At 40.8% G+C, this 21,314-nt stretch overlaps 1 protein-coding gene across 4 annotated transcripts in view; it reads left to right on the plus strand.

Moving 5' to 3' along the window:
- Positions 1 to 21,139, plus strand: part of dnmbp (dynamin binding protein) — a 39,189-nt gene extending 18,050 nt beyond the window's left edge. Inside the window, exons 1-14 of one of the 4 annotated variants that reach the window (XM_011487967.3) lie at positions 3,189 to 5,041; positions 13,710 to 13,924; positions 14,013 to 14,112; positions 14,323 to 14,470; positions 15,221 to 15,238; positions 16,216 to 16,415; positions 16,496 to 16,626; positions 16,706 to 16,810; positions 17,543 to 17,671; positions 17,751 to 18,083; positions 18,336 to 18,527; positions 18,601 to 18,799; positions 19,622 to 20,274; positions 20,347 to 21,139. In XM_011487967.3, the coding sequence (XP_011486269.1) occupies positions 3,373 to 5,041; positions 13,710 to 13,924; positions 14,013 to 14,112; positions 14,323 to 14,470; positions 15,221 to 15,238; positions 16,216 to 16,415; positions 16,496 to 16,626; positions 16,706 to 16,810; positions 17,543 to 17,671; positions 17,751 to 18,083; positions 18,336 to 18,527; positions 18,601 to 18,799; positions 19,622 to 20,274; positions 20,347 to 20,532 (4,278 nt within the window). In that variant the 5' untranslated portion in view covers positions 3,189 to 3,372 and the 3' untranslated portion in view covers positions 20,533 to 21,139. Of the gene's footprint in view, positions 1 to 3,188; positions 5,042 to 13,709; positions 13,925 to 14,012; positions 14,113 to 14,322; positions 14,471 to 15,220; positions 15,239 to 16,215; positions 16,416 to 16,495; positions 16,627 to 16,705; positions 16,811 to 17,542; positions 17,672 to 17,750; positions 18,084 to 18,335; positions 18,528 to 18,600; positions 18,800 to 19,621; positions 20,275 to 20,346 lie in introns of those variants that run through there. The other 3 variants (XM_011487965.3, XM_011487964.3, XM_011487966.3) reach the window with 3 other exon arrangements.
- Positions 21,140 to 21,314: the final 175 nt, after the last annotated feature.

Raw genomic sequence — 21,314 nt, forward strand, 5'->3', positions numbered from 1 at the left:
GGGTCCTTTCAAATTGTCACAAAGCAGAGTCACAGATTGCAGGAAAGCATTGGATGATCAGCCTGTGTTTTTTTTTTTTTTTACTTCTCTTACTGTCAACCACATCTCTTATTGACACACAATTTTGTGGTGTCGATTTTGTTTGAATCTTAGGGTGCACACTTGGTTCTAAATACATTAGTACTCACTATCAAGCTGTTCCCACAAAAACTTTCAAAGCTGCGCATTGTACACCTGGTCATGTAGAGGTATATTCACACCTGGAAACAGGAACTGACATCACATGTCAAAATTGTTGCTTTTTTTCCCATGTGCAAAGTAAATCTATTCTTGTATTTCAAAAGGTAAATTTCTGTTTTAAAATATTTTTATTTAAATAAGAACCTCGTCACAAAAATACAGTACATATTTTTTTAAAGGAGGTTAGGGTTTCTACTTGCTTAATTATCAACCCCAAACTAGAGAAATGCTAAACTTTTTGTTAAAAAAAAATGACAGGAAATAAATATAAATTACAATACTGTAAATGTGCCATAATCTGTGGATCCTGATTGTTTTATATTTTCATGTTGATAAACGTGTTGCCTTCAAGGCTCCTGTGTAATCCTAACTCGTGATTATGAGTACAACTGTTGCTGTCAGTTTGAATGCCGTTTTTGATTTCTTCACTTATTTGTTTTGGACTTTAGAAAGTTTCGACTGACATCTCCTGTGTGTGGAGCCACACTGATCTCTCAGTCTTTCCTATGATGAACCAACTGTTTAATGTCTCACTAGAGGAGGTGGATGCAAATAAAAATGATGTCTTGATGTGCTTGGTGCAAAAAGTCGTAGCGGGGCAAATCTTGTTCCAATATATTCCCATATATGGAGCACTTGAAATTTCAATCCATAATTGGTTGAACTGGTTTACCTTACAACCTTACAACACACACATTCAATGGCCACACATGATATACATAGAGCTTGAAAACGGACCTAAAAACTTGCGTAGTGACACATGAATGCAAGAGTTTTGAAAGCGGAACCCCGAAACCCAGATTTCCCTGTGTTTACATAGACTTTTCATTGAATGCGGTTGCTTGAACCTGCTTTTCTGAGCCTGGTGTGAACACAGCTTAAAGGTTCCTTTTATTTTGTGTTTTTGTTGTCCCTATATCATGAATTATTGCTGTCAGAAAGGCAAGTTTGTCATACTTTTATCATGTGTGAACTCGTAAAAACTCACTACCCTGGAGTGCTTTTATGTTCTTATACACTGTTTTTCTTCTATTGATAAAACTTCAGAGACAATGAAAGCTTACTGTTAGGCAGGGAGCAGCTTGTGGACTGGGCTCTGCCCACAATTCACTGCCATTCTCTGTCCTCGGTAGGGCTGAAAGAGAAAAGAGACCTGTGACCAAAACATATTAATATTATTACTATTAACATATTAATGCTTTGTTTGTCCTTATAAAACTTCTAAAGATTTCTGTAAAGAAACTCAACTGCCAGTCCAAAGTATGGACACACTTGTCCATTCTAGACTAAAGAAAAAATAGTTAAAACTAAAATACAAAGAAACATATAAACACAGTTTAAAACAGAAGTTTTTTTGTCACCTTTCAAACTAAAAGCTCTAGATCTTTTAAATTCTCTAATATAAGTGAAAAAAACTTTTTAAAGAGTTTTTTGTGGATTAACAATTTTTAAAAATGTGTTTTCGACCTTTTTTCTTCTCTCTGAGACACCTTAATCTGTTTATGACGTTTTAGAAACTCTTGACACTTTCTACAGTCAGCCTTAAAGTCTGCCTCCGATGAAAATTATATTAGTTTTATTTTTTGACACTCAAATGTTTGAAAGAGAACAAATGTAATAAAAAATCATTTCATTTTTGCATTTCCGGGTATTTCTCCTTTTAAATTGCTGTCAATCAAACTGTCGCAAAGACTGTCTGTTTGAATTAATGAGCTGTTAATCACAGTTAAAACACCACTGGAAACGTTTTTATTTTTTAAAAAAAATATCGTGGGGGGACTTTAAAAGCAAATCATCTAACCAGCTAAAGTATAATATATGAAGTTATCTCTGCACACCACATGGCCTTTCCCTAATTTTCAGCCTTGTGTGATTAGGCAAACGCAGCTCCAGAGAGCAATGTTATATTTGACATTCCTGTAGCAGGAACACTTATACAAACACACTTTCAGTCTTGTTGTTCTAGTTAAATATGAGATACTGTTGGACTGTTTCCCACAAAAAAGGATCATGTAATAGGTAGATTTTTGCTTTATGTTGCTCTGTGAGTATTATTACTGTACACCTTCTAATGATAGGATCAATGTTAATTTGGTATCAATGACCTTGCTCTTTTTTTTTTACTTTGTCTGCCTTTTCCTTGAATTTTAGGTCACAGATGTACTAATTAGCTTTTAGACATCATAGAAACCTAAAAAATATTATAAAACAGTGATATATTTAGGTTTACACTTCAAATCTACGAGTACTAGTGTTTGTGTACAACCTTTAGGCCCTATAGTTCTTGAGTTCATGCCAATGTCTTTGATGCATAATAACAGAGAGCAGACTATATTGTACTCTGTTTTTATAAATAGTTTAGAATAGAATGTTTTTTTTCTCACACTCTTCTTTTGTCAGAGTGGAGACAGGCTGGAACAATAGCTCATGTAGACCAGCAGCTACTCTTCTGTAGTCCTTCTTCTAATTGGACCGTGTGCTGTACCTCCACACACTATAACCATCTATATCTGATGCATATGTATCTACATATGTGAAAGATATAAAGCTCTATGAGCTCAAGTCGGAAACAATAATTTGAAAGTAAGAGCTGGTTTTGCAGAGTTTAAGTATTTAAACATGGCAAGAACAAAGGAATTGAGATTTAAAGACAATGCATTCCTTGGGTGAAACAAATCCACCTCTCGTAGGCTTGCTGGGAAGTTTGTCAACATCCCCAGACACTCCAGACAGACCCTTTTTCTTTAAGCAGAATCCCTAACCACTTGTTCAAAAGGAAATACTTCAGGGCTAATCTTCCACCCATGTGACTGAATTCAGTCATTAACCCAGGCAGGCCACTCCTTCATAAACCCTACACCTCCCCCTTGTGCGGTGATTCGCTGTGACATGGCTGAGGGGAGGGCAAGTTTCAGTTACCATGAAGGTTTGGGAGGTGCTTTAGCCAGGCACTCCTGCTGTGGCAAGAGAAGAGGAGACAGAGGAAAACAAGTAGGAGCCAGTGACAGTATGCTTAGCAGGTGGAGTCTCCCACGGAGCTGTTATGGAATGCAGGACTTTGGACAGAGCGAACACACCATGTTAAGGAAAAGATTTCCAGCTTTGGATAGGCTGATTTAAACGGCAAGAGCCATGAAGAGTCCGGTCGTTCATGGCAACCCAGCCATGTTTAGTCCAGTGGCCTGGAACTTTGCAGCTGGAGCTCCAATGAGGAGAGGAAAGAGCGTGGAGGAGCTCGGGGATGCTGGGCTGGCCAGAGAAAGGGAAAGGATGATCCATTTGCAACAAATGCAGCAACTGCATCAACTGCAGCTTCAGCAGCAACAGGTTGGATATGCTACATATGGAGTGGCTCCCCCTGGTCACCCTCAGAGACCAGTTTTGGTACAAAGTCCAGCTCAACCCTGCCCCATGCCGGTACATGGTGCTGTGATGATGCCTGTAGGTGGCCCTGTGGCGCCTCAACCACACATGCCGGGTCAATGGCCGGGACAATGGGACAACCAAGTAAGTGATGGCTTCCAGCCCAATTGGGAGTATGATAATGGACACAAGAGACCTCAGGGCCAAAATGTTTACTTCCACCCACGTTCAGAAGATGGTCACCTGGATCTAAGGATATCTGAATGGAAGGGCAATCACTGCTTCTACCAGGCCCCTGAGGATTACAGTCAGCAGGATTACAACAGAACACTTCAAGAAAATGAAAATTATGACTTCAGAAATCCAAATTACAATGAAATGAATGAGGATAGAAGAGCAAGGGATGGTCAAGACAGAGAAAACTCTCATGAGTTGGACCATTATGACCATAGGAGACATAGAGATGTGGACGAGTATGATCGCAGTGACAGATACAGGCACAGAGATCATAATGATAGGAAAAGCAATGAGCGTTGGGATGAGAGGGAAATGTTTTATGACAACAGAAAACATCTTAAACGTAATCAAAGACAATATGACCGCCACCATAGTGAAAAGGAAGACTGCTATGATCACGAGGATAGGTACAATGACGAAACTGATCAGTACAATAATAAAGATTATTATGACTCTAAAGAAAGGTATCGTTCCAGAGACAGAGACTTCTCTCACAGACGTAGGGAGGAAGGCCACTACTTTGACGAACGAAAACGTAAAGATCAACGATATGACCATTATGCAGAGGATTGGTATGAGCGTGAAGAAAATAAACCCAAATACAGAGATGACTATAACCAAAGGGGTCAGGAAACTCATGGCAGTAGAGGAAGACACCATTATAAGGAGCACCGGGAGTATGCAGGGAGAGAGACTACCAGGAGAGATCATTACTACAGATCGGAATCAGAAGAAAACAGGAGATATGACCACTACAGTCATAAATACAAGGACAACAAAGAAAAGAAACGCTATGACTGGAGATCAGAAGACGAGTTTGACTACGATGACTGTTATGAATCCCGAAAAGAGGACCATTTCCATCACAGGCCACGTGACATGTACAGGACCTTGCGTTCAGTGTCTGTAGATCCATGTTATGAGGAATACCCTGAAAAAGATCGCAAGACGCATTGTGAAGAATGGGTTGAACAGCAGAACCAGAAGTTGGTGCTAGGAGAAATACACTCTTTGGAGGATCCCCGTCTGTATCAGCCCGGCGATGAGCAGGAAAAGGGGTACGAATCGAGTACGGGGAGCAGTGGTTCAAAAACAGGCCAGAAGCCTTTGTATGTGGGCTCCCTTGACAGAAAGAGCTCCTACAGGAAGGCGACTCCAAGCTCCCAGCAGACGTTTGGCACCATCAGGAAGCAGAAACAAGGTAAACATAAGGATTCTGTCGTAAGATAGAACGGTCAACAACCTGGATTTACACCAAGTATTGGTTAAATAAGATAAACCCTTTGCATAGCTTAATCTTCAGAGGGTCTATAGAACTTAAAGTAATAGAAGGTAGTTCACAAATTATTTAAAATCTCCAAAAAGAACAGGACATCGGGCTTAACACAGTTGGCATCGTTATCAGCCCCTGTTGATTAGGCAGTATGGGACAGGCTCTCCAGCCTCTTGTCATTGATGACCTCCAGATGTGCTTTTGTAATCAATTCTGTGCTTCAAGAGTGCTGACTAACCATGCTTACCATCTACTCCTTTAAAGTGAGAGGCAATATGGGTGTGTGAGTATCACTTCTGTCAAAAGAAAGTGAGCTGTCAGGTGTTTGTAGGTACAAAAACCTGCAGAACAGGTTTTTTAGTTTCTTCTGTCTTTGTTTTCTGTATATCTTTCCTTCTCTACATATCCTGTTTGCTGCCAGGCTCCGAATCTTTGAAGCTATGTGCACTCTTAACTTGTCTGTTCAGTTCTTTCATGACAGAGAAGTTAGTCTTTTATTGCATTTCTTCAGACAGAAATCTACTGTCAAACTCTGTGGAATGTTCCGTGGACTTTTCTCAAGGGGCAGTTGATATTAAGTTTGAACACAAACCTAATTTTTATTTATATTTATGTAGTCTAAAAAGGTATTCAGCCTTTACGTGAGGTGAAAGTCTCACAAGGAGTATGTTTTACCCAATTTATAACTTAGAAGTGGTGCTTAAAATAGCATAGGTTTTGTAAAATAGCCGTATGTGGTTATTCTGTGGTCTCCAGTACATAGGAAATGTTAATATCTAATCTATTCACAAAACGTCAGTGTTTAGTACAACAATGTCCTTCCTACAAGTAGTTAATATGAAAGTGAATACATAAACCTTTGGTCAGTAGTTTTTCCACTTGATATTAAACCACGTATTAAAATTTTCACAAATTATTATACTTTATTGTAGTAAAGGTAGGTAGTATTTATCAGCATGACAACTGGATTTAAAAAATATCTTTTAAAATATGTTACACAAAATATTTCAAAAATTCTGGTAGAGTAAAATAATAGTTTGCACATATTTTGCAGTCAAAAATGTATATAATAAAACACTGTTATCCATGAGTTCAAATTGGAAAAAGAAGAATTTTTAGCGTAAAACATCTCTTTTGGGGCTAATAGTTACACAAAAACTAGTGGCCAATCCAACTTTAGACGACGTCTGTGTGAGTCTTTGCGGGATTCAACAGAAGGAGACGGGTCTTTCCTCTGGATCAACGTGTTGTGTCTGAGAAGAAGCAGGTGGCACCCCAGGGCCCCTCCCCCAGTTACCTAGAAATGCACAGCACACGCACATACTCCACGCTGGCCCCCGCCACACATCCACCTCAGGAGTCTAATCCCTAGCGTCAGCATGGTGGGTGGATGGTGGGGGTCTGTCTGGTGCCAGGCGGCAGCCAGCACCGGACTGACTCCTTTACAGCAGCACAAGACTGAAACCTTATGTGTGTGAGTGGTAGATGGGCTTATATGAGAACTGACGGCATCTTTTAAAACACACACACACGCCGGCACGCTTGCCCGTGCAGCGACTTGTCATTTGTTAATCTTGTTAAACTGTTTCAGCTCCGTCAGGGGTTTGCTCCCACGAAGACCGCAGAGCTTAAAACTTTACACCATCTTGATGCATAAGGCTTGCATTGTAACCCAGTCATGAGACAGACAGAGGTTTCTGTTTTTATGAGCTGGTGTAATAAAACTCGGATTGAATCAACTGAGGTACCTTTGCTGGTGTCCTTTGCTTCACCGGCAATGTTTGACCACCTGGCTGCTTCTAATGTGTCGTCATCCATTTGTGATCTTGCTGCGTATGCTGTGTTATTTTCTGTAATCCTCAAGCCTTATTCTCCTGCTGGTAGGGTGCAGGACGGAGGATCTAAGGCCAGAAACCTTTTGATGAAATCTCACTACGTCTGACGATGGTGTACTCCAAAAGCACCTTATCTCAGATTTGGAAATCATACAAGTTAGTCATCATGAAACAACAAGGCTTATAAACGTCAGCATGAGTCACTCAGGATTGTTATTTCTTTATCTTCTTGCCTTCTTAAAGATTTCTTCTTCAACTTATAACATTTAAGTCTTTTAAATCCTTAATATTATTGATAGAAGCAATTTCCATGCATAGAACAAGAAGTTTCGATTGTTCTTGGTCTTTCACAGCATGTTTACAATATTTTTGTTTTAGATGTTTACAACATCATAGCTAATTGAGACTTTTAAAATTGTCCTTGTAATGAATTTGAAGGTGCTTTCATCGTTATACTTTTGATGTGTACAATGTTCCCTCCTTTTATCGCGGTTCGCCTTTCGCGGTCTTGCTGGTTCTTGGACTTTTTGTCTTTTTGCAGCACTCTGTGTTTTGCATGCTGTCTACAGGATTTAGTTTTCTGTGAAAGTTTCAACTTTGAGAGTTTTAACTTTGAGAGTTAAGTGTGTAGTGATGAGTTTTACAGCCTATAACATCTGTAATCTTACTTATTTATAAAATGTAACCTCCACGGGAAATCAGGGAACACTGTATTTCAAACAAGTCCAAAACAGAAACATTAGTTGTATTTTTGTGCAACAGCTAGATTCAAATCTTCAAAGTAAAGTTACACTACCCATATCTACCCTATCCATTCCAGTAAGATCACCACTGATGTTAAATGTGAATTCTTATGTAGAACTGTGAGAATATTCCCCCTTTATGATCAGTCTAAAATTATGAACATTTAGTCTTTATAAATAGTTGTAGACAAGGTTAAAAATGGAGACTAATAAAAACAGAAAACACTTTTAGGGTTTAACGTTAGTAATGTTAGTAAGCTAAAATAATGAAGATTGTGTTTTTAATGTTCTTGTGGAACTTTTCTGATGATGGAGGACATACATAAAGAACATTAAGCTCAAAATTGCATTTCTGAGTATTTCTTTATTGAAATCATTGTGAATCAGGAAAAATGCGATTGGAAAAAGCTTGTAGTATGTTGGGCGGGCCACAGACTTCCTGCTCTGCTCCATTCTGATGCACCCACTTGTAGACTACTTATAGATCCATGTACGTCTTCCTCATTTGAGCTGGAATTCGGCTCAAAACTGTATATATAAATAATGCTCGTGTTTTGTGTTGCACCAGTAATGTTAGGTTGGGGGTGTGAGGGGCTACAAGCTGGTTTTTGAGTTCTACACAGAGGGATTCTTTCATGTCAGAAAGGTTAGTGCACAGTGCACTATAGTTGACCATCCCAGCTGGAGACCAACACATTGAGGTTGATTGTTTCTGCGTTCATATGTCCATCATTGGACAGTTTAGCTGTAAATCTGAGCAGGTCACAATCCTATTTTCCAAACTGAAAAATCCGTTTTTTCAGGTTCCGTGGAGATCTAAACGGGGCAAAAACAAAATCAGTTACATTAGTTTTTTCTATGGAAACGACAAACCTGATGGGATCAAAAGAGGAGATCACAATCAAGTGTAGCTAAACTTTTCCGTTTTGTGACACTCATGCAAACTGTGGGAAAACCTGTTGAGGCTCCAAGCAAGACATTTGTCCCTACATGTTTTGTTTGCGCTATCAAACATGATTGTGCATGCATATCATATTTTCCCACAGATAGAACATAGGGGTGTGTAGTTTTTATTTTATTTTTTAGTAAAAGGTGCATTCAGAGGACTTTTTTGCCATCTTTTTAATACAACTGTGTGGCCCCCTCAGCGATCTTTATTCTCATTTTCGACACATCTAAAGATCGTTCGGTTCACTTAGCTCAACCATTCTTCCAAAAACTCTCCCTGCACGCATGGAGAAGCGATGGTCTCTCCAAGTAATCACAGTGTTTGTCAGCTAGAGGAGCTAGGTTGAGAAATCAGGGAAAGAAAAGAACTTTGAGTGATGGTTTCAGCAGGCGTCAATTACACTGCAGCTTTGAGAACCCTTTAGAAGCCGCTTAGGGTTTTACATGGCCTGCCTTTTATTTGAAGTGGTCGGAAAGAAATGCTGTAATTATCATGACCACCAGATTGCTGTGAGTTGGCCAGTAGCAGGAATGTGACCTTCTGACTTTTAACCCTGAAAAAAGATAAACAGGATGGGATGTCACTAAATAAACTTCCCTCCTTTTTCTCCTGTTTGTGTGCGAACTTCCACTAAAATCCAGACTGAAGCGGTTCTCAAGTAAAATATCTCAAGGAACCGTTTAATGTTTACACCGACTACTTGCTTTGACCAATCAGTGAGTGGAAAACCATGCCAATTTTTTTTCTAAATGTGTTTATGTGATGCCCTGCAGGTTCTTAGGTAACCAGTTTGTCTGATCTTGGTTTTTCATAGCCTGTTCTCTTGTCAGAAGGCTTTCTAAAACAGCGTCATGTCCCCGCTGAGTTGCTTGTGTGAACTTTTTTTTTTTCCGAAGCCGCTCCCCGCTTCACAAAACTTGATATGAGGAGGGGCCCCTGCTATTCTTGTTGCTACGGTAACTGTGCACTCCTCCATGAACTTTGGAACAGAACACAGAAGTGATTGTGCTTGACCTCAGGGAGCTGTGTGCGGGCGCAAACTTTTTATGTTCGCACTCGTCACAACCTGAATGTGGGGCATAAACGGCAATCGGCGGCAAGAAATAAACATCTACAAAGTTCTTTTTAGCGGCACTGGATTGTGGTTCAAGTCAAAAAGCAGAGATAAGAAATGTTGCAATGTGTAGTTTGGTAAGGAGAGCTGAATCCGAAGTCACAGTTCTGAGAAAATGTAGGCCGTCAATCCAGCATCAACAACAGGTGTAAACAGGTGTTTCATTAAACTCCACCCATCTTACTCAACAGAAATTCCAGCAAATGCCAAACTCAAGTTATTTACTTACAAATGAACCCATAAGAACCCATTTTACCCTAAAATGAGAATTATACCACACCAAGTTGACCACAGAACACACTCAGATTGTTCTTTACATACTGATGTCACTATGGGTTCTTTTTTTTTTAAATATAAAGACATGGGATGACCCCACCTTGGACTCCAACAAGTATAAAAAGTTCCTTTTGCTTGGAGAATGACAAGGCCGTCAGTAAGGACACTGCTCCAGGAGTCCAGCTCCGGGTTTTAGCGTCTGTCAGAGGGATCATCCTCCCTGGTGTGTGCATGGGAGTGTGTAATGGTGGTGGGTTCCCATCCATTCACATGGAAATAGAAGCTTTGGAATTGGGTTTTGGAAGCAGAGTTCACTGCAAGCCACAAGGCTGTGGACCTGGGATTGACAATGGCTTATGTTTAATTGGGCAGTGTTGCTTGGTGCATGTGGAGGGGCGTGTGCTCACTTTTGAAGTGGTTTTGAAGACGGTTGCAAGCAGCAGGTGGGTGAAACCTCCTTTTTTTTAGTGTTTCTAGTAGAGATCAGTGCGAATCAGAGCGTAATGAAGTTGTAATCAGCTTTTAAGACCGCTTTAACTTAATTGGATAATATCAGGAAATACCTGTGGAACAACACCAACAACTTTTCTTTAATCGCTTTACATTTTGAAGTCAAAATGTGAAATTTAATCTTTGCTTTTTAAATAAAAATTACAAACAGAAGCAAACAAAACAAAACCCTGCTTGTCCTCCGGTAACTCGTCATTTGTCAGTCATGCAGACGGGCTGCTTTTCGTCTCATCTGAATGAGTCGTACTCGTTTCTCAGTTCTGATTTTGATCATGCGAGTCATTCTGGGCGTGAGAGGATCAATGACGGTGTTGGAAGGTTGTTTCCTGTCTCACAACACTTTAGTTTCTTTAAATATGCTACACTCCCTGCTGTGACGACTAAAGAATTCAGTAGTAAATCACTCTGTGAAGCGTGGAAAGGGTTTAGAATTTTAGTACAGAATTTGATTTTTTTAAATTAAAATTTAAAGTACTAATAATTCTATTTATGGACTAAAAATCCTTATTATAGTTCATATCCCATCTTGATTTTCTGTCAACTCAGTCTTTATCAATTTTAGGGAAATCAATACACACAACATTTTTGTCAGAAACATTAAAGAAAATGTAGTATGTGGTGCAAATTTGTCTGCCAGTGTAAATGAACTATAAGCTATGGATGTATAAATTTTTTCTCATGAAGAAATGTAAATGTAATCTGATTCCTACATACTAGTTCCAGGTCGTCCTGAACGAGTATCTTTGTGTTTGATTCAAGCGTTTAATCCAAAAGTTTGCAACTTGACATTTGTTGTTTTTAGTTAAGCTATCCTGTTTCATGTGCTAAAATATAATTATGAATGTATCAAATGAAATTTAGCTTTTACTGTATGTGAATACCACATAACCAAAATGACCAAACATAGACTCCCCGGAAGTTTTGAAAGTAATGCCCTTATTATATGAAAATTTGTTGGAAAATGGTATTAAGTCATTTGATCTCAAAACTCCATAATCTCTGCTTCCATGTTAACTATGGGATGTTAATTGCAGCTAAATCTGTGTGTCATGTAAATGAGAAGAGGAAAACAAAGTGGGGTCCCACAGAAATGGGTCATAACCTGGTCACAGGGCTTCACAGGTTGATAAAAATGTCTGCATAGTCGAGGCTGTGAAGTGGAGCGTGTGATGCGTTTGTTTGACCAGATCAAATGTGGGAAAAAGAACCCAGTGTTTCCAATTAAACCCCGAGCCCTTTTGTTTTTACTCCGCGGCATTGTGTTGTGCCGCCGTGTGACTTCTAAAAGCCCCATTAGCGAGCCTCTCCTTCACGAGCGAGGAAATGCCACCGTGCTGGCGGAGAGGCGGTGACGGCTGCGGCGGCAGATATGGTTCAAGAGATGAGAAAAGCTCCTTGAGTTGAACTTTAGCCAACTCACGTGGGCACAGATGAGGTCAGGGGGGGACAGAGACAACAGCAGGGTGATTCTTGCATAACAAATCTTAATTCAAAGCTATTTCTGCTTTTTTTTGAAAAAATTGTGTGTAGTTTGTGCGTGTGCAGGTTGTAGTGGAACGGTGAATTTTTACTCTGGCTTTAATCCAGGTAAGCAGAGTTAACTGGGTTAGTCTCCGACAGCATCTGTTCAAGGAGAAGGAGTGACGTCACCTTCATCCATCAACAGCATGCTGCACAGGCACGGTCCCGGCTTTAGACTCGTGCCCACAATAAAAGCTGTTATCTATAAACATAGAAGTTGGTTCAGAAGATCCTCTTGTTGACGGAGAGATGCTTCATGGACGGACTGTCCGATCAAAAAAGCCAGCAGTGAGGTGGAGGTGGAGTCCAGCTTTTTTATCCTGATGAAGAAAGTCTGATTGTATGCAGATGATGGTGTTCATTCTGATCAGGGCTCCATAATACAAAGTACCCCCCCCCCCCCCCCCCCACACACACACACACACACTCTGTCATGTAATTTACTTTAGGGTAATTTGGAAAAACTACTGGGGGAAAAAGATAAAAAGCTTTATTGATCGAGGACTTAACCATTTATTGAATGCTTTTTGGGGGGGAAAAATGTAACTGAGAAGAGTTGAAAGGCTTCTTAGAGAAGTAGTGAAACATTTTTTTTCGTTAAGGCTTTATTTTTACCTCCTGTTTTAAGGATGAATGAGAATGTACATAGAAATTACTGACTGTTCTGACCTTTCAATGTAAATTCACGTCAAAAGGACTTAACCCTGAGAAGTGACTGTAAAAAGAGTAATTCATTTCACTTTTCTCCATGGAGGAGCTTCTCAACTAGTTCCTTGTTTCTCTGCCCCCTGACTCTTTGTTCTCTTTTAAGACCCACATCAATCATCTTTTGATCCATTTTAAAAGCGTTCCCAGTGGTCTTTTACCTATGATTATGCAACCTGTGTTGTTTTCCTGGACATATTTTCTGCAGAGTAGCAGTAGTTCATTGGAAATCTGCTTGTTTGAACGGTGCAACTCCGCCCCTCTTCCTCTTTCCATTACGAAGAGCTTTGGATCAGTGAACTTGTGGCCCGCCTCGCATATTTTTTACGTCACAAATAAGCAGTTTTTTAATCTCCATTTATTTAGTCTGCTCCTGATTAGCAATGGTTTGAAAGCTTAAAAATGCAAATTGAAGGTTACTTTTCTTAATTACATCTTTCAAAATCAGAAAAATGCGACAATAATTTATCAATAACACCTTTTTTTTTAATCAGAGTGGATGGATCTTTAAAGTGTCCCATGGTCCCTGAGAATCTGTATGTCTGTAGCTGCAGTCACACACCATTGTACTGAGCACAAAGAACCGGAGTTCACTCCAGTTTCTGTCCCCATTCATAAAAAGCATTGATGCATTACCAGGCTTTCCCTTCAGTCCCTGGCCTCCCAAGAGATCTGCCTCCTGCAACTGATAGGAGAAGAGAAGGGTGTAGGGGGCGTTGGGTGGGTGGGCACGAGCATGTTTGGTTACAAACCGATGGAGATGTGGGATGGGAAGCGTTTTCTTTTGACTCTTCCTATTGTTTCCAATTTTAGGTTAATTAAAGAGCAGAAGGATGAATAAATGAGCCAAATGACGTACTCCTAAAACTATTCAGTCCACTGATGTCTTGGTTTGTCTCCAAGAGATGCTCTGCAATAAAACCTTCATTTCTTCTCTTTGCAGAGATGACGTTTCTGTCGTCTCAGCCCAAACCTTTGGATTCCACTCCGGCGTCGGACATGTCTTCCAGCTCCAACACCAGCTCGGACAATCCGGAGCAGAGGATGCTGGAGAAGAGGAACAAGGTGATCGAGGAGCTGCTGCAGACTGAGAAGGACTACATCAAAGACTTGAATATGTGTGTGGAGGAAATCATCGAGCCTCTGCAGGAGAAGCAGGTGAGAAATCTGGAAGCGCCAGATGATTTCAAATGTTCTGGTCTCTAAGCTCAAAAGATCCTTCATGTTTCCACATTTTCTGTTAAAGGTGAAGAACATGGACTTCAATGGACTTTTTGGAAACATTACCAGCGTGATTGAGTTGTCCCAACGCCTCTATGATGAACTGCAGGAGACAGACTCCATCGGTAACTTCTGCCGTTTTTGTTATACTTGTATTAAAAAAGGAAAACAAACATATCTTGGTTGTTTTTTTTTTTTTTTTAAAGCCATAAAAGAGTTAAATGAATTTTTTGCATTAATGATTAAAAATTAGATATTTTTAAATCTATTTGGTATTAGTAAAAGATAAACTTCTTACTTTTCTGTTTTTCCATTCAATTTTTCCTCTCTTTCAGGAAAAACATTTCTGGACTTTAGATCTCAGATGGAAGAGGTCTACAAGCTGTACTGCCAAAACCACGACGATGCTATTTCACTGCTGGAGAGCTACGAGAAGGATGAAGGCATCCAGCGCCACGTTCTGGAGTGTCTGGAGCGGCTGAGGTGAGTCGAAACAAAAAGGAGGTTTTCAGGTTTCTGTGTGTCCGCATAAAAACAAAGTGTTGGTAGAGCTTCTTTGTTAAAAAAACTTTAGCAAATCTTAAGCATTGTGTAAAAAGGTGTCAGAAAACTTTGTTTAAAAAAAACCATGAAGTTCAAGGATGTTTTGCACTAAATTCCAGCCCCTCGAACCCCGGCGGCGCTGTATCAGGGCTGCGTGCCCGCTCTCTGACTTTCTGTCGACCTCAGTAATGTAAAGCAGTTCAAGAATGTGCCCTACCTGGCTCACCCAGTCCGCTTTCAATCTGACTCATAGTCTTGCGCTGACACTGTTTTCCTTTAGCCGAAAAGGGTTTGAAAATAAACACAAAGTGGAAGGGAAAGGAAAGGCTGCTGCTCTGAGAACAAAAGAGGGACAGCAAAGAGCTCAGATCTAATCTCTTTGTCAACGTGAAGTTGACTTTTTTCTGTCATTTCTCAAGTTTTTCTTTAAATTTGTCCTCAGCGTATTAAACAATGAAACGGTCGTTAAAGTTGGCACCTTTCCTGAGTGTTTGTTTGCATAAAGGTTTACGGCCACTCTGGAGTCTTGTTGACGCTCTGTACTTTGTTTGACGAAAAAGAAAACTCCCAATTTAAAAAAAATACATACAGATTTATTTTTAAATCAAACACAAATAAAATGTTTGCTCAACAAAAGTTTCAGGTTTTCAGTGTAAATCTTGTTTTCTCTTTCCATCCCTCCTTCAACAGAGCCATTTACCGAAACTGGTAAGTTCCTGCAACAAGTGTGTCGGCATGATTTCCAGCATCATCCTGACCGCATGTGTGCTGCTCACTAACACTCCTTCATGTTGACCCGGGTGGATGTGTCTGCTTGTTGTACCTGAGCGTGTGCCCTCACTGTGGTGGTTTGGAGACCTTGGTGCTGACCCGACCCGGGCTCAGTAATATTCTGTGGCTAGCGTTTGCATGGACTCTTGTACTGTTGTGCAGAGAACTGAAGGCCTGTGCCCCCAGTTCTGCCCCTTCATGGACAATAAAAATAGTTGGTTGACTCTGGGGGAAAAATGCCACCTACTGGACAAAATGAGACATGCACTTGAAATCAGCTTTTGTGTAACTTTTTTTGGCAACGTGGCAAAACCCCCCCTTTTTTAACAAAAAGTCCAATATTTTATGACAAAACCTAAATTCTTAAAGTATATTGATGTAAATTTTTGTTATATCACATAATTAATTTTAATGTAATCCACAATGACATAACATTAAACATTTGACTGAGACAGCTTTTTTTCTTATTGGAGAATTCTTTTTCTTTTGTCTTAATTAAAGCTAAACATTATTTTATTCAAAATTTGATTAAGTGAAAAAGAGTTATTCTGTCTGAGCAGCGATTTCTGCTCGAAATTAGACCAATATACTTATGTAAAATGGTTTAATGCCTCAGTATCTCAATTTATGTAGAATAAAAAAATTGTCTTGTCGATGGCATTTAAACAAAGCAAATCTACGTCTCTGTGCCCCTCCTCCCCTGCTTTTTAAAGGCTTCTAAGCATCATCAGAATATATGAATATGTGATGATGTTTTTTTATCATTGGATTGCCCCATCCATATGATAATGTGTGAAATACCTTCATTACATGTTTTTCTTGTGACAGTGGCTTGTGGGTGATTTCCGCATCTCTAACATGGTTTCGGCTACATAAACCCCCTCCCATGACGTTTCTGATCCCTCCTCCTTTAGGGGCAAAGCAAACTACATCAACCTGGGCTCGTTCCTCATTAAGCCGGTGCAGCGGGTGATGCGGTACCCTCTGCTGCTGACCGAGCTCCTGGGGGCCACTCCAGAGAGCCACCATGACAGACTACAGCTCACTAAAGCTGTGCAGGTCGTCAAAGAGATCAACGTGAACATTAACGAGTACAAGCGCAGGAAGGATCTGGGTAAAAGTTTTGCTCCTGGCTTCTTATGTTGTACTGTGGTTATAAAAGTGTTGACAAAATGTATTTTTTTTTGTGCACAGTGATGAAATACAGAAAAGGGGATGAAGACACGTTCATCGACAAGATCTCCAAGCTGAGCATGCACTCCATTATTAAGAAATCCAACCGTGTCAGCAGCCACCTCAAGCAGCTCACAGGAATGGCACCTCAGGTAGGGATTAAAAAAAAAAGGTTTTGGACTTTGTGATTTTGGTTTGTTTTGCTCTAAAAACTCCTCATCTTTTTCCCAGTTTAAGGATGAAGTGTTTGATGAGGCTGAAAAGAAGTTCAGACTGCAGGAGAGACTGATCAAGACGTTTATCAGAGACATTTCCTTATATCTGCAGCATTTAAGGGTAAAGAAACTCTTTTCTTCTACAAAAAATGTGTGAAGTACAATCACAAAAGAGGAAAGATTGATTGATTGATTGATTTTATTTATTTAAGTGTCATGCACTAATGTGCCCAGCCCACACGGGCTTATGTGACACTGAAAGACAAAATACATGATACATAAAGAAACATGCCCATCACAAAAATCCAATAACCCTTTGCCTTTGACACAAAATTTGACAAACAAAATAGGGAAGAATATGAGAGAATAATGTTGTTATATAAAGTTATAAAGTCATAAAAAATTATGAGGAAAAACTATAATATTTTTTAAATTTGAGAATTACCAGAATAAAGTTAAAATTATCAGCAAGAATTTGTAAAATTATTTATTAAAAAAATACATTTACCAGTAAAAAGTCGTAGAATTATGATAAAAACTCTAAATTTTTATAAGGGTGAAGTAGTCAATTTATGTGAAACAGTTGTACAATTATGAAAAAAATGCAACAATTTACCAGAATAAAGTTGTTAAATGTTGAGGAAAAAGTCTAAATTTTAGGAGAATTTTAGTACTTTATTCTTGTAAAATTTTGAACTTTTTCTTATAATTTCATGACTTTATTCTCGTAACATGTCGACTTTTTCCTTACAATTTAATTACTTTAGTCTCATATGTTTGTCTATTTTTCTTCTTTTATTATAGCCCTGTGTTTTAGCGAGGGATTTTTATGCGGAAACGTTTTTCTTTGCAGGAATCTGCCTCGGTCAAAGTCTTGGCAGCCATCAGTTTCTGCGACATCTACAACGAGCGCAGTTTGATGGACCCCGAATGTTTTCAGAGAGCTCACCGCTGCATCAGCGACAGAAAGTTCACCCAGTTTGTGAGTCCTCATCTTTTTGCTTTCACACGACCAGCTTAAACAACAACCTCACCTCCACCTCTGCTGTTCTTCTGAGCAGAAGGAACGCACAGAAGCTCTGGTCATCAACCCGCTGACTCAGCTGCTCGCCATGTTTGCCGGGCCTTACAAACTCATCCAGAAACGCTTCGACAAGCTGCTGGACTACGACAACTGCAAGGAGCGAGCTGAGCGCCTGAAGGACCGCCGCGTCCAGGAGGAGCTGCGGGCGGCACGCAATAACTACGAGGCTCTGAACGCTCAGCTTCTAGACGAGCTGCCGAAGTTCCTCCAGACCGCAGAGGAGATGTTCCTAGGCTGCGTTACGGCCTTCGCTCAGGCCCAGAAAGACTTCATGAGGACGACGATGGAAGAACTGAAGCCGCTCCTGCAGGTATTATTAATCCACCAGACCGAGAAAATACGGTTAATCATCAAAAAAAATGATTGAAAATGAGGCAACAAAACTATAAAATGCTTGCCTAAACAATCGTTTAAACTTAAGAGACAGAAAAGTGCTCATCAAAGTACAAAAACTAACGCAAAATCTGAAAGAAGATGGGAAAACAAAAAGTTTAAGATATTTAAAAAAAACAAAATATCTAGGAAAATATTCATTTTTGCTTGTGTTCTTTTCTTGTTTCAGCAGTTTTCAAACAAAGGGGCAACGAGTGGAAACCTAATCGCACAGTTTCAGGAGGAGTACAACTGCGTCCTCCGACTGCTCCAAAGCTTCAGCTTCTGCCCCGAAAACCTGCCTCTCACCACGTCCACAAAAAAGCCAGTGGAGAAGAAAACTCTGGACAAACAGACCTCCAAAAAGCAGCTTCAAGGACCTGTGAGTTCCCAGGATTTCTTTATATTCGAATACTTTTCAAAAGTTTCTCCTCTGAACTGTCCATCTTCTTCAGCCTAACTGCAGCCTGCAGACAGATGAGCACCGGACGGCGCTGCTCGTGCGCTACGGCCCCGAGAACCTTTTCCAGGCTGAGAGGAACTTCAACGCCGCCCAGGATCTGGATATTTCCATACAGGAGGGGGATCTTGTGGGCGTGATCAAGCAGCAGGACCCCATGGGGAGCCAAAACCGCTGGTTGATTGATAACGGAGGTAAAATATTTCTTCTGAACTTCATGGAGAAAAGGAAAATGTCCTCTGTTCGTCCCGCAGCAGTCCTGGATGGCGTGGATCAGATTGTTTTTTGCAATTTTATTTGCCCAACTGTACGTTTGAGCGAAAATTTCACCCCCGCCACATAGTCAAAGTCACAGCAGGAAGTCAACATCAAAAATACAAATGGGACCACTGACTTACAACCTCAGCTGACATTTTGTTGACCTTTAACCCCAGTAATCGGTCTCCATCTTTAGTACCTTCTACAAATTGAGACTCCTCCAAGGGATTTGAATCTATCGCCTCCTAACCTCCTTGAGCATCTCTGGGAAGCTACTTGGGTAAAAATTGTTGGTTTTAAAGTTTGTCCTTTTTGAACAGCGTTCGTTCGCATTGTGAGCTCGCAAAAGTGGCGTTCCCCTGTTGCTCGAGAATATTGCGAAAATGTAACACATGAATCGATGGCTCAAGCTGAACAAAACGACATGACATACGGCTTCAACGTATTAGGAATGTGGGCGTGGTTAACCAAAAACCTTGGTTGCCAAGGAAATTCAAACATTTATTTTAGCCGATTCTTCTAAAAATTGCATTGATCTGTTCGTCACCCCCAGGTGACCAAAAAATAAAATGGTTGCTATGGAGTTGAGGCCAACAGAAAGCCTTCAATTTGTTTTTAATGAAAAGGAATGTTCAGCACTGACCAGGGTGGCAGAGGCAGCAGGGGAGAGTGAGGGGTGTGTAGCGCTGGGTAGCCAATGAGAGTGGCGGCCTATGGCTTTAATTCATTTTCTTTTTCTGCCTTTTTCTTTCTTGCAGTTACAAAGGGGTTTGTGTACAGCTCTTTTCTCAAACCCTACAACCCGCGCAGGAGCCACTCGGACGTGTCCATTGAGAGCCAGTCCTCCAATGAGTCCGGTTATGGCGGCTCCTCCCCCGTTTTCTCCCGCCAGAACAGCAGCAGCACCCTGACCTTTAACCAGGATACGGCCACCGTCAGCTTTTCCACCACCCAGCCCCAAAGCCAGTCGTCCCCACACCCGTCTCTGGACTCCGCCTCCTCTCGCAGGAGCCAGCCCCGGGACGCGCTCGATTCCGGCAGCCAGAGCAACTCCATGAGCTCCTCGCCCCAAATTCGCTCAGACCGCAGAGACCTTTCAGAGCAGAAACGCAGAAACTCTCCCAGCCGCAGAGACGCTGAGCCTCGGTACCGGAGCTCAGGCGGAAACAGAGACTCCTACGATACCAGCTACGGAAGTGGAAACAAGGATACATCCGACTTCTCCGAGACGGATTCGTATTCCTCTCAAAGAAACGGTCGCTCCCAGCGGTATGACCGTACAGAGAAAAGTTACAGCTCCACCCGGTGGAGAAATGCAGACAGACGGCAAAAGAAGCCTGGTTACACCAAAGAGGACTACATTGAGCCTAAGCCAGAACCAGAACCCAACGATGAACCAGACAGCCATCAAGTAAGACTCACAGCAGCAACCTGAACTCTGGTGTTTACGTTTAAAAAGTTAACCCTTTTTGTGTTCTTCCAGATTTATTACGCCCTCTACTCCTTCACCGCTCGCTGCCCCAACGAGCTGAGCATATCAGCCAATCAGCGTCTGCGGATTCTGGCGTTTCAGGACTTGAACGGCAACGCGGAATGGTGGCTCGGGGAGGCGGGAGGCCAGCAGGGATACGTGCCTTCCAACTACATCCGCAAATCAGAGTACACATGAGCCCACCACAGGAATGCAGCAACGATGGGACAAAACAAACTGCAACCTCTTTAGGAGTTTTGACAGGATGATATGCTCATATTTATATCTTTTCTTTAAAAAAATTCACATTATTTTTACATCCTCCCTTTCGCTACAACAAAACCCTGTGAATTGCCATAAAGTCTGAGCCTGAAGACAGTGGAAATCCTGACTTTTGTAAACTTTGGCCTTTCGGGAGATTGCAATAGAAATGTGAACGTTTTCAGTCCAGCATTCCTTGGATATGAGATGAAATGCAGTTCTGCTGGGACACAATCCAGGCTTGAAGCACTTACTGCAGGGCGGTGTGGCAGGAGTCTGCACAGCCCTCTGCAGCAGTTCAGAGTGTTGGATGAAGGAAATCAGGACAATTTTGTTCATAAAATATGGTTTACAAGCACTATTTTTTTTTTTAACCAAAAAAACTCTGTAAGCAACTAGAGGAGGTGGACAAACAGTGAAGAAAGTTTGTGTGGTTTACCTCCATCCTTTGTACATTAAGGACTACATAGTGCTGTATAATGAAATATGATCTTGCACCCTGATAGAGTGATCACTGTTTGAGTATTAAAATGAAGAAAATTGAGTTTTGTTTTTATTTTTCTAGAAATCTGCACAAAATAATAAAAGTTTGTCGTCCATGCTGAAATTCTCACCTTTATAAATTGGACCAAGAGCTAAATGAACTTAGAAATTATTTATCAGTTCAGCTTCACAGTGCCCTTATTTTGAAATCTTACCCCATTGAGGATGAAAAAAGC

Source organism: Oryzias latipes, chromosome 19 (assembly GCF_002234675.1).
Source record: "Oryzias latipes chromosome 19, ASM223467v1".
Taxonomy (NCBI): Eukaryota; Metazoa; Chordata; class Actinopteri; order Beloniformes; family Adrianichthyidae; genus Oryzias; species Oryzias latipes.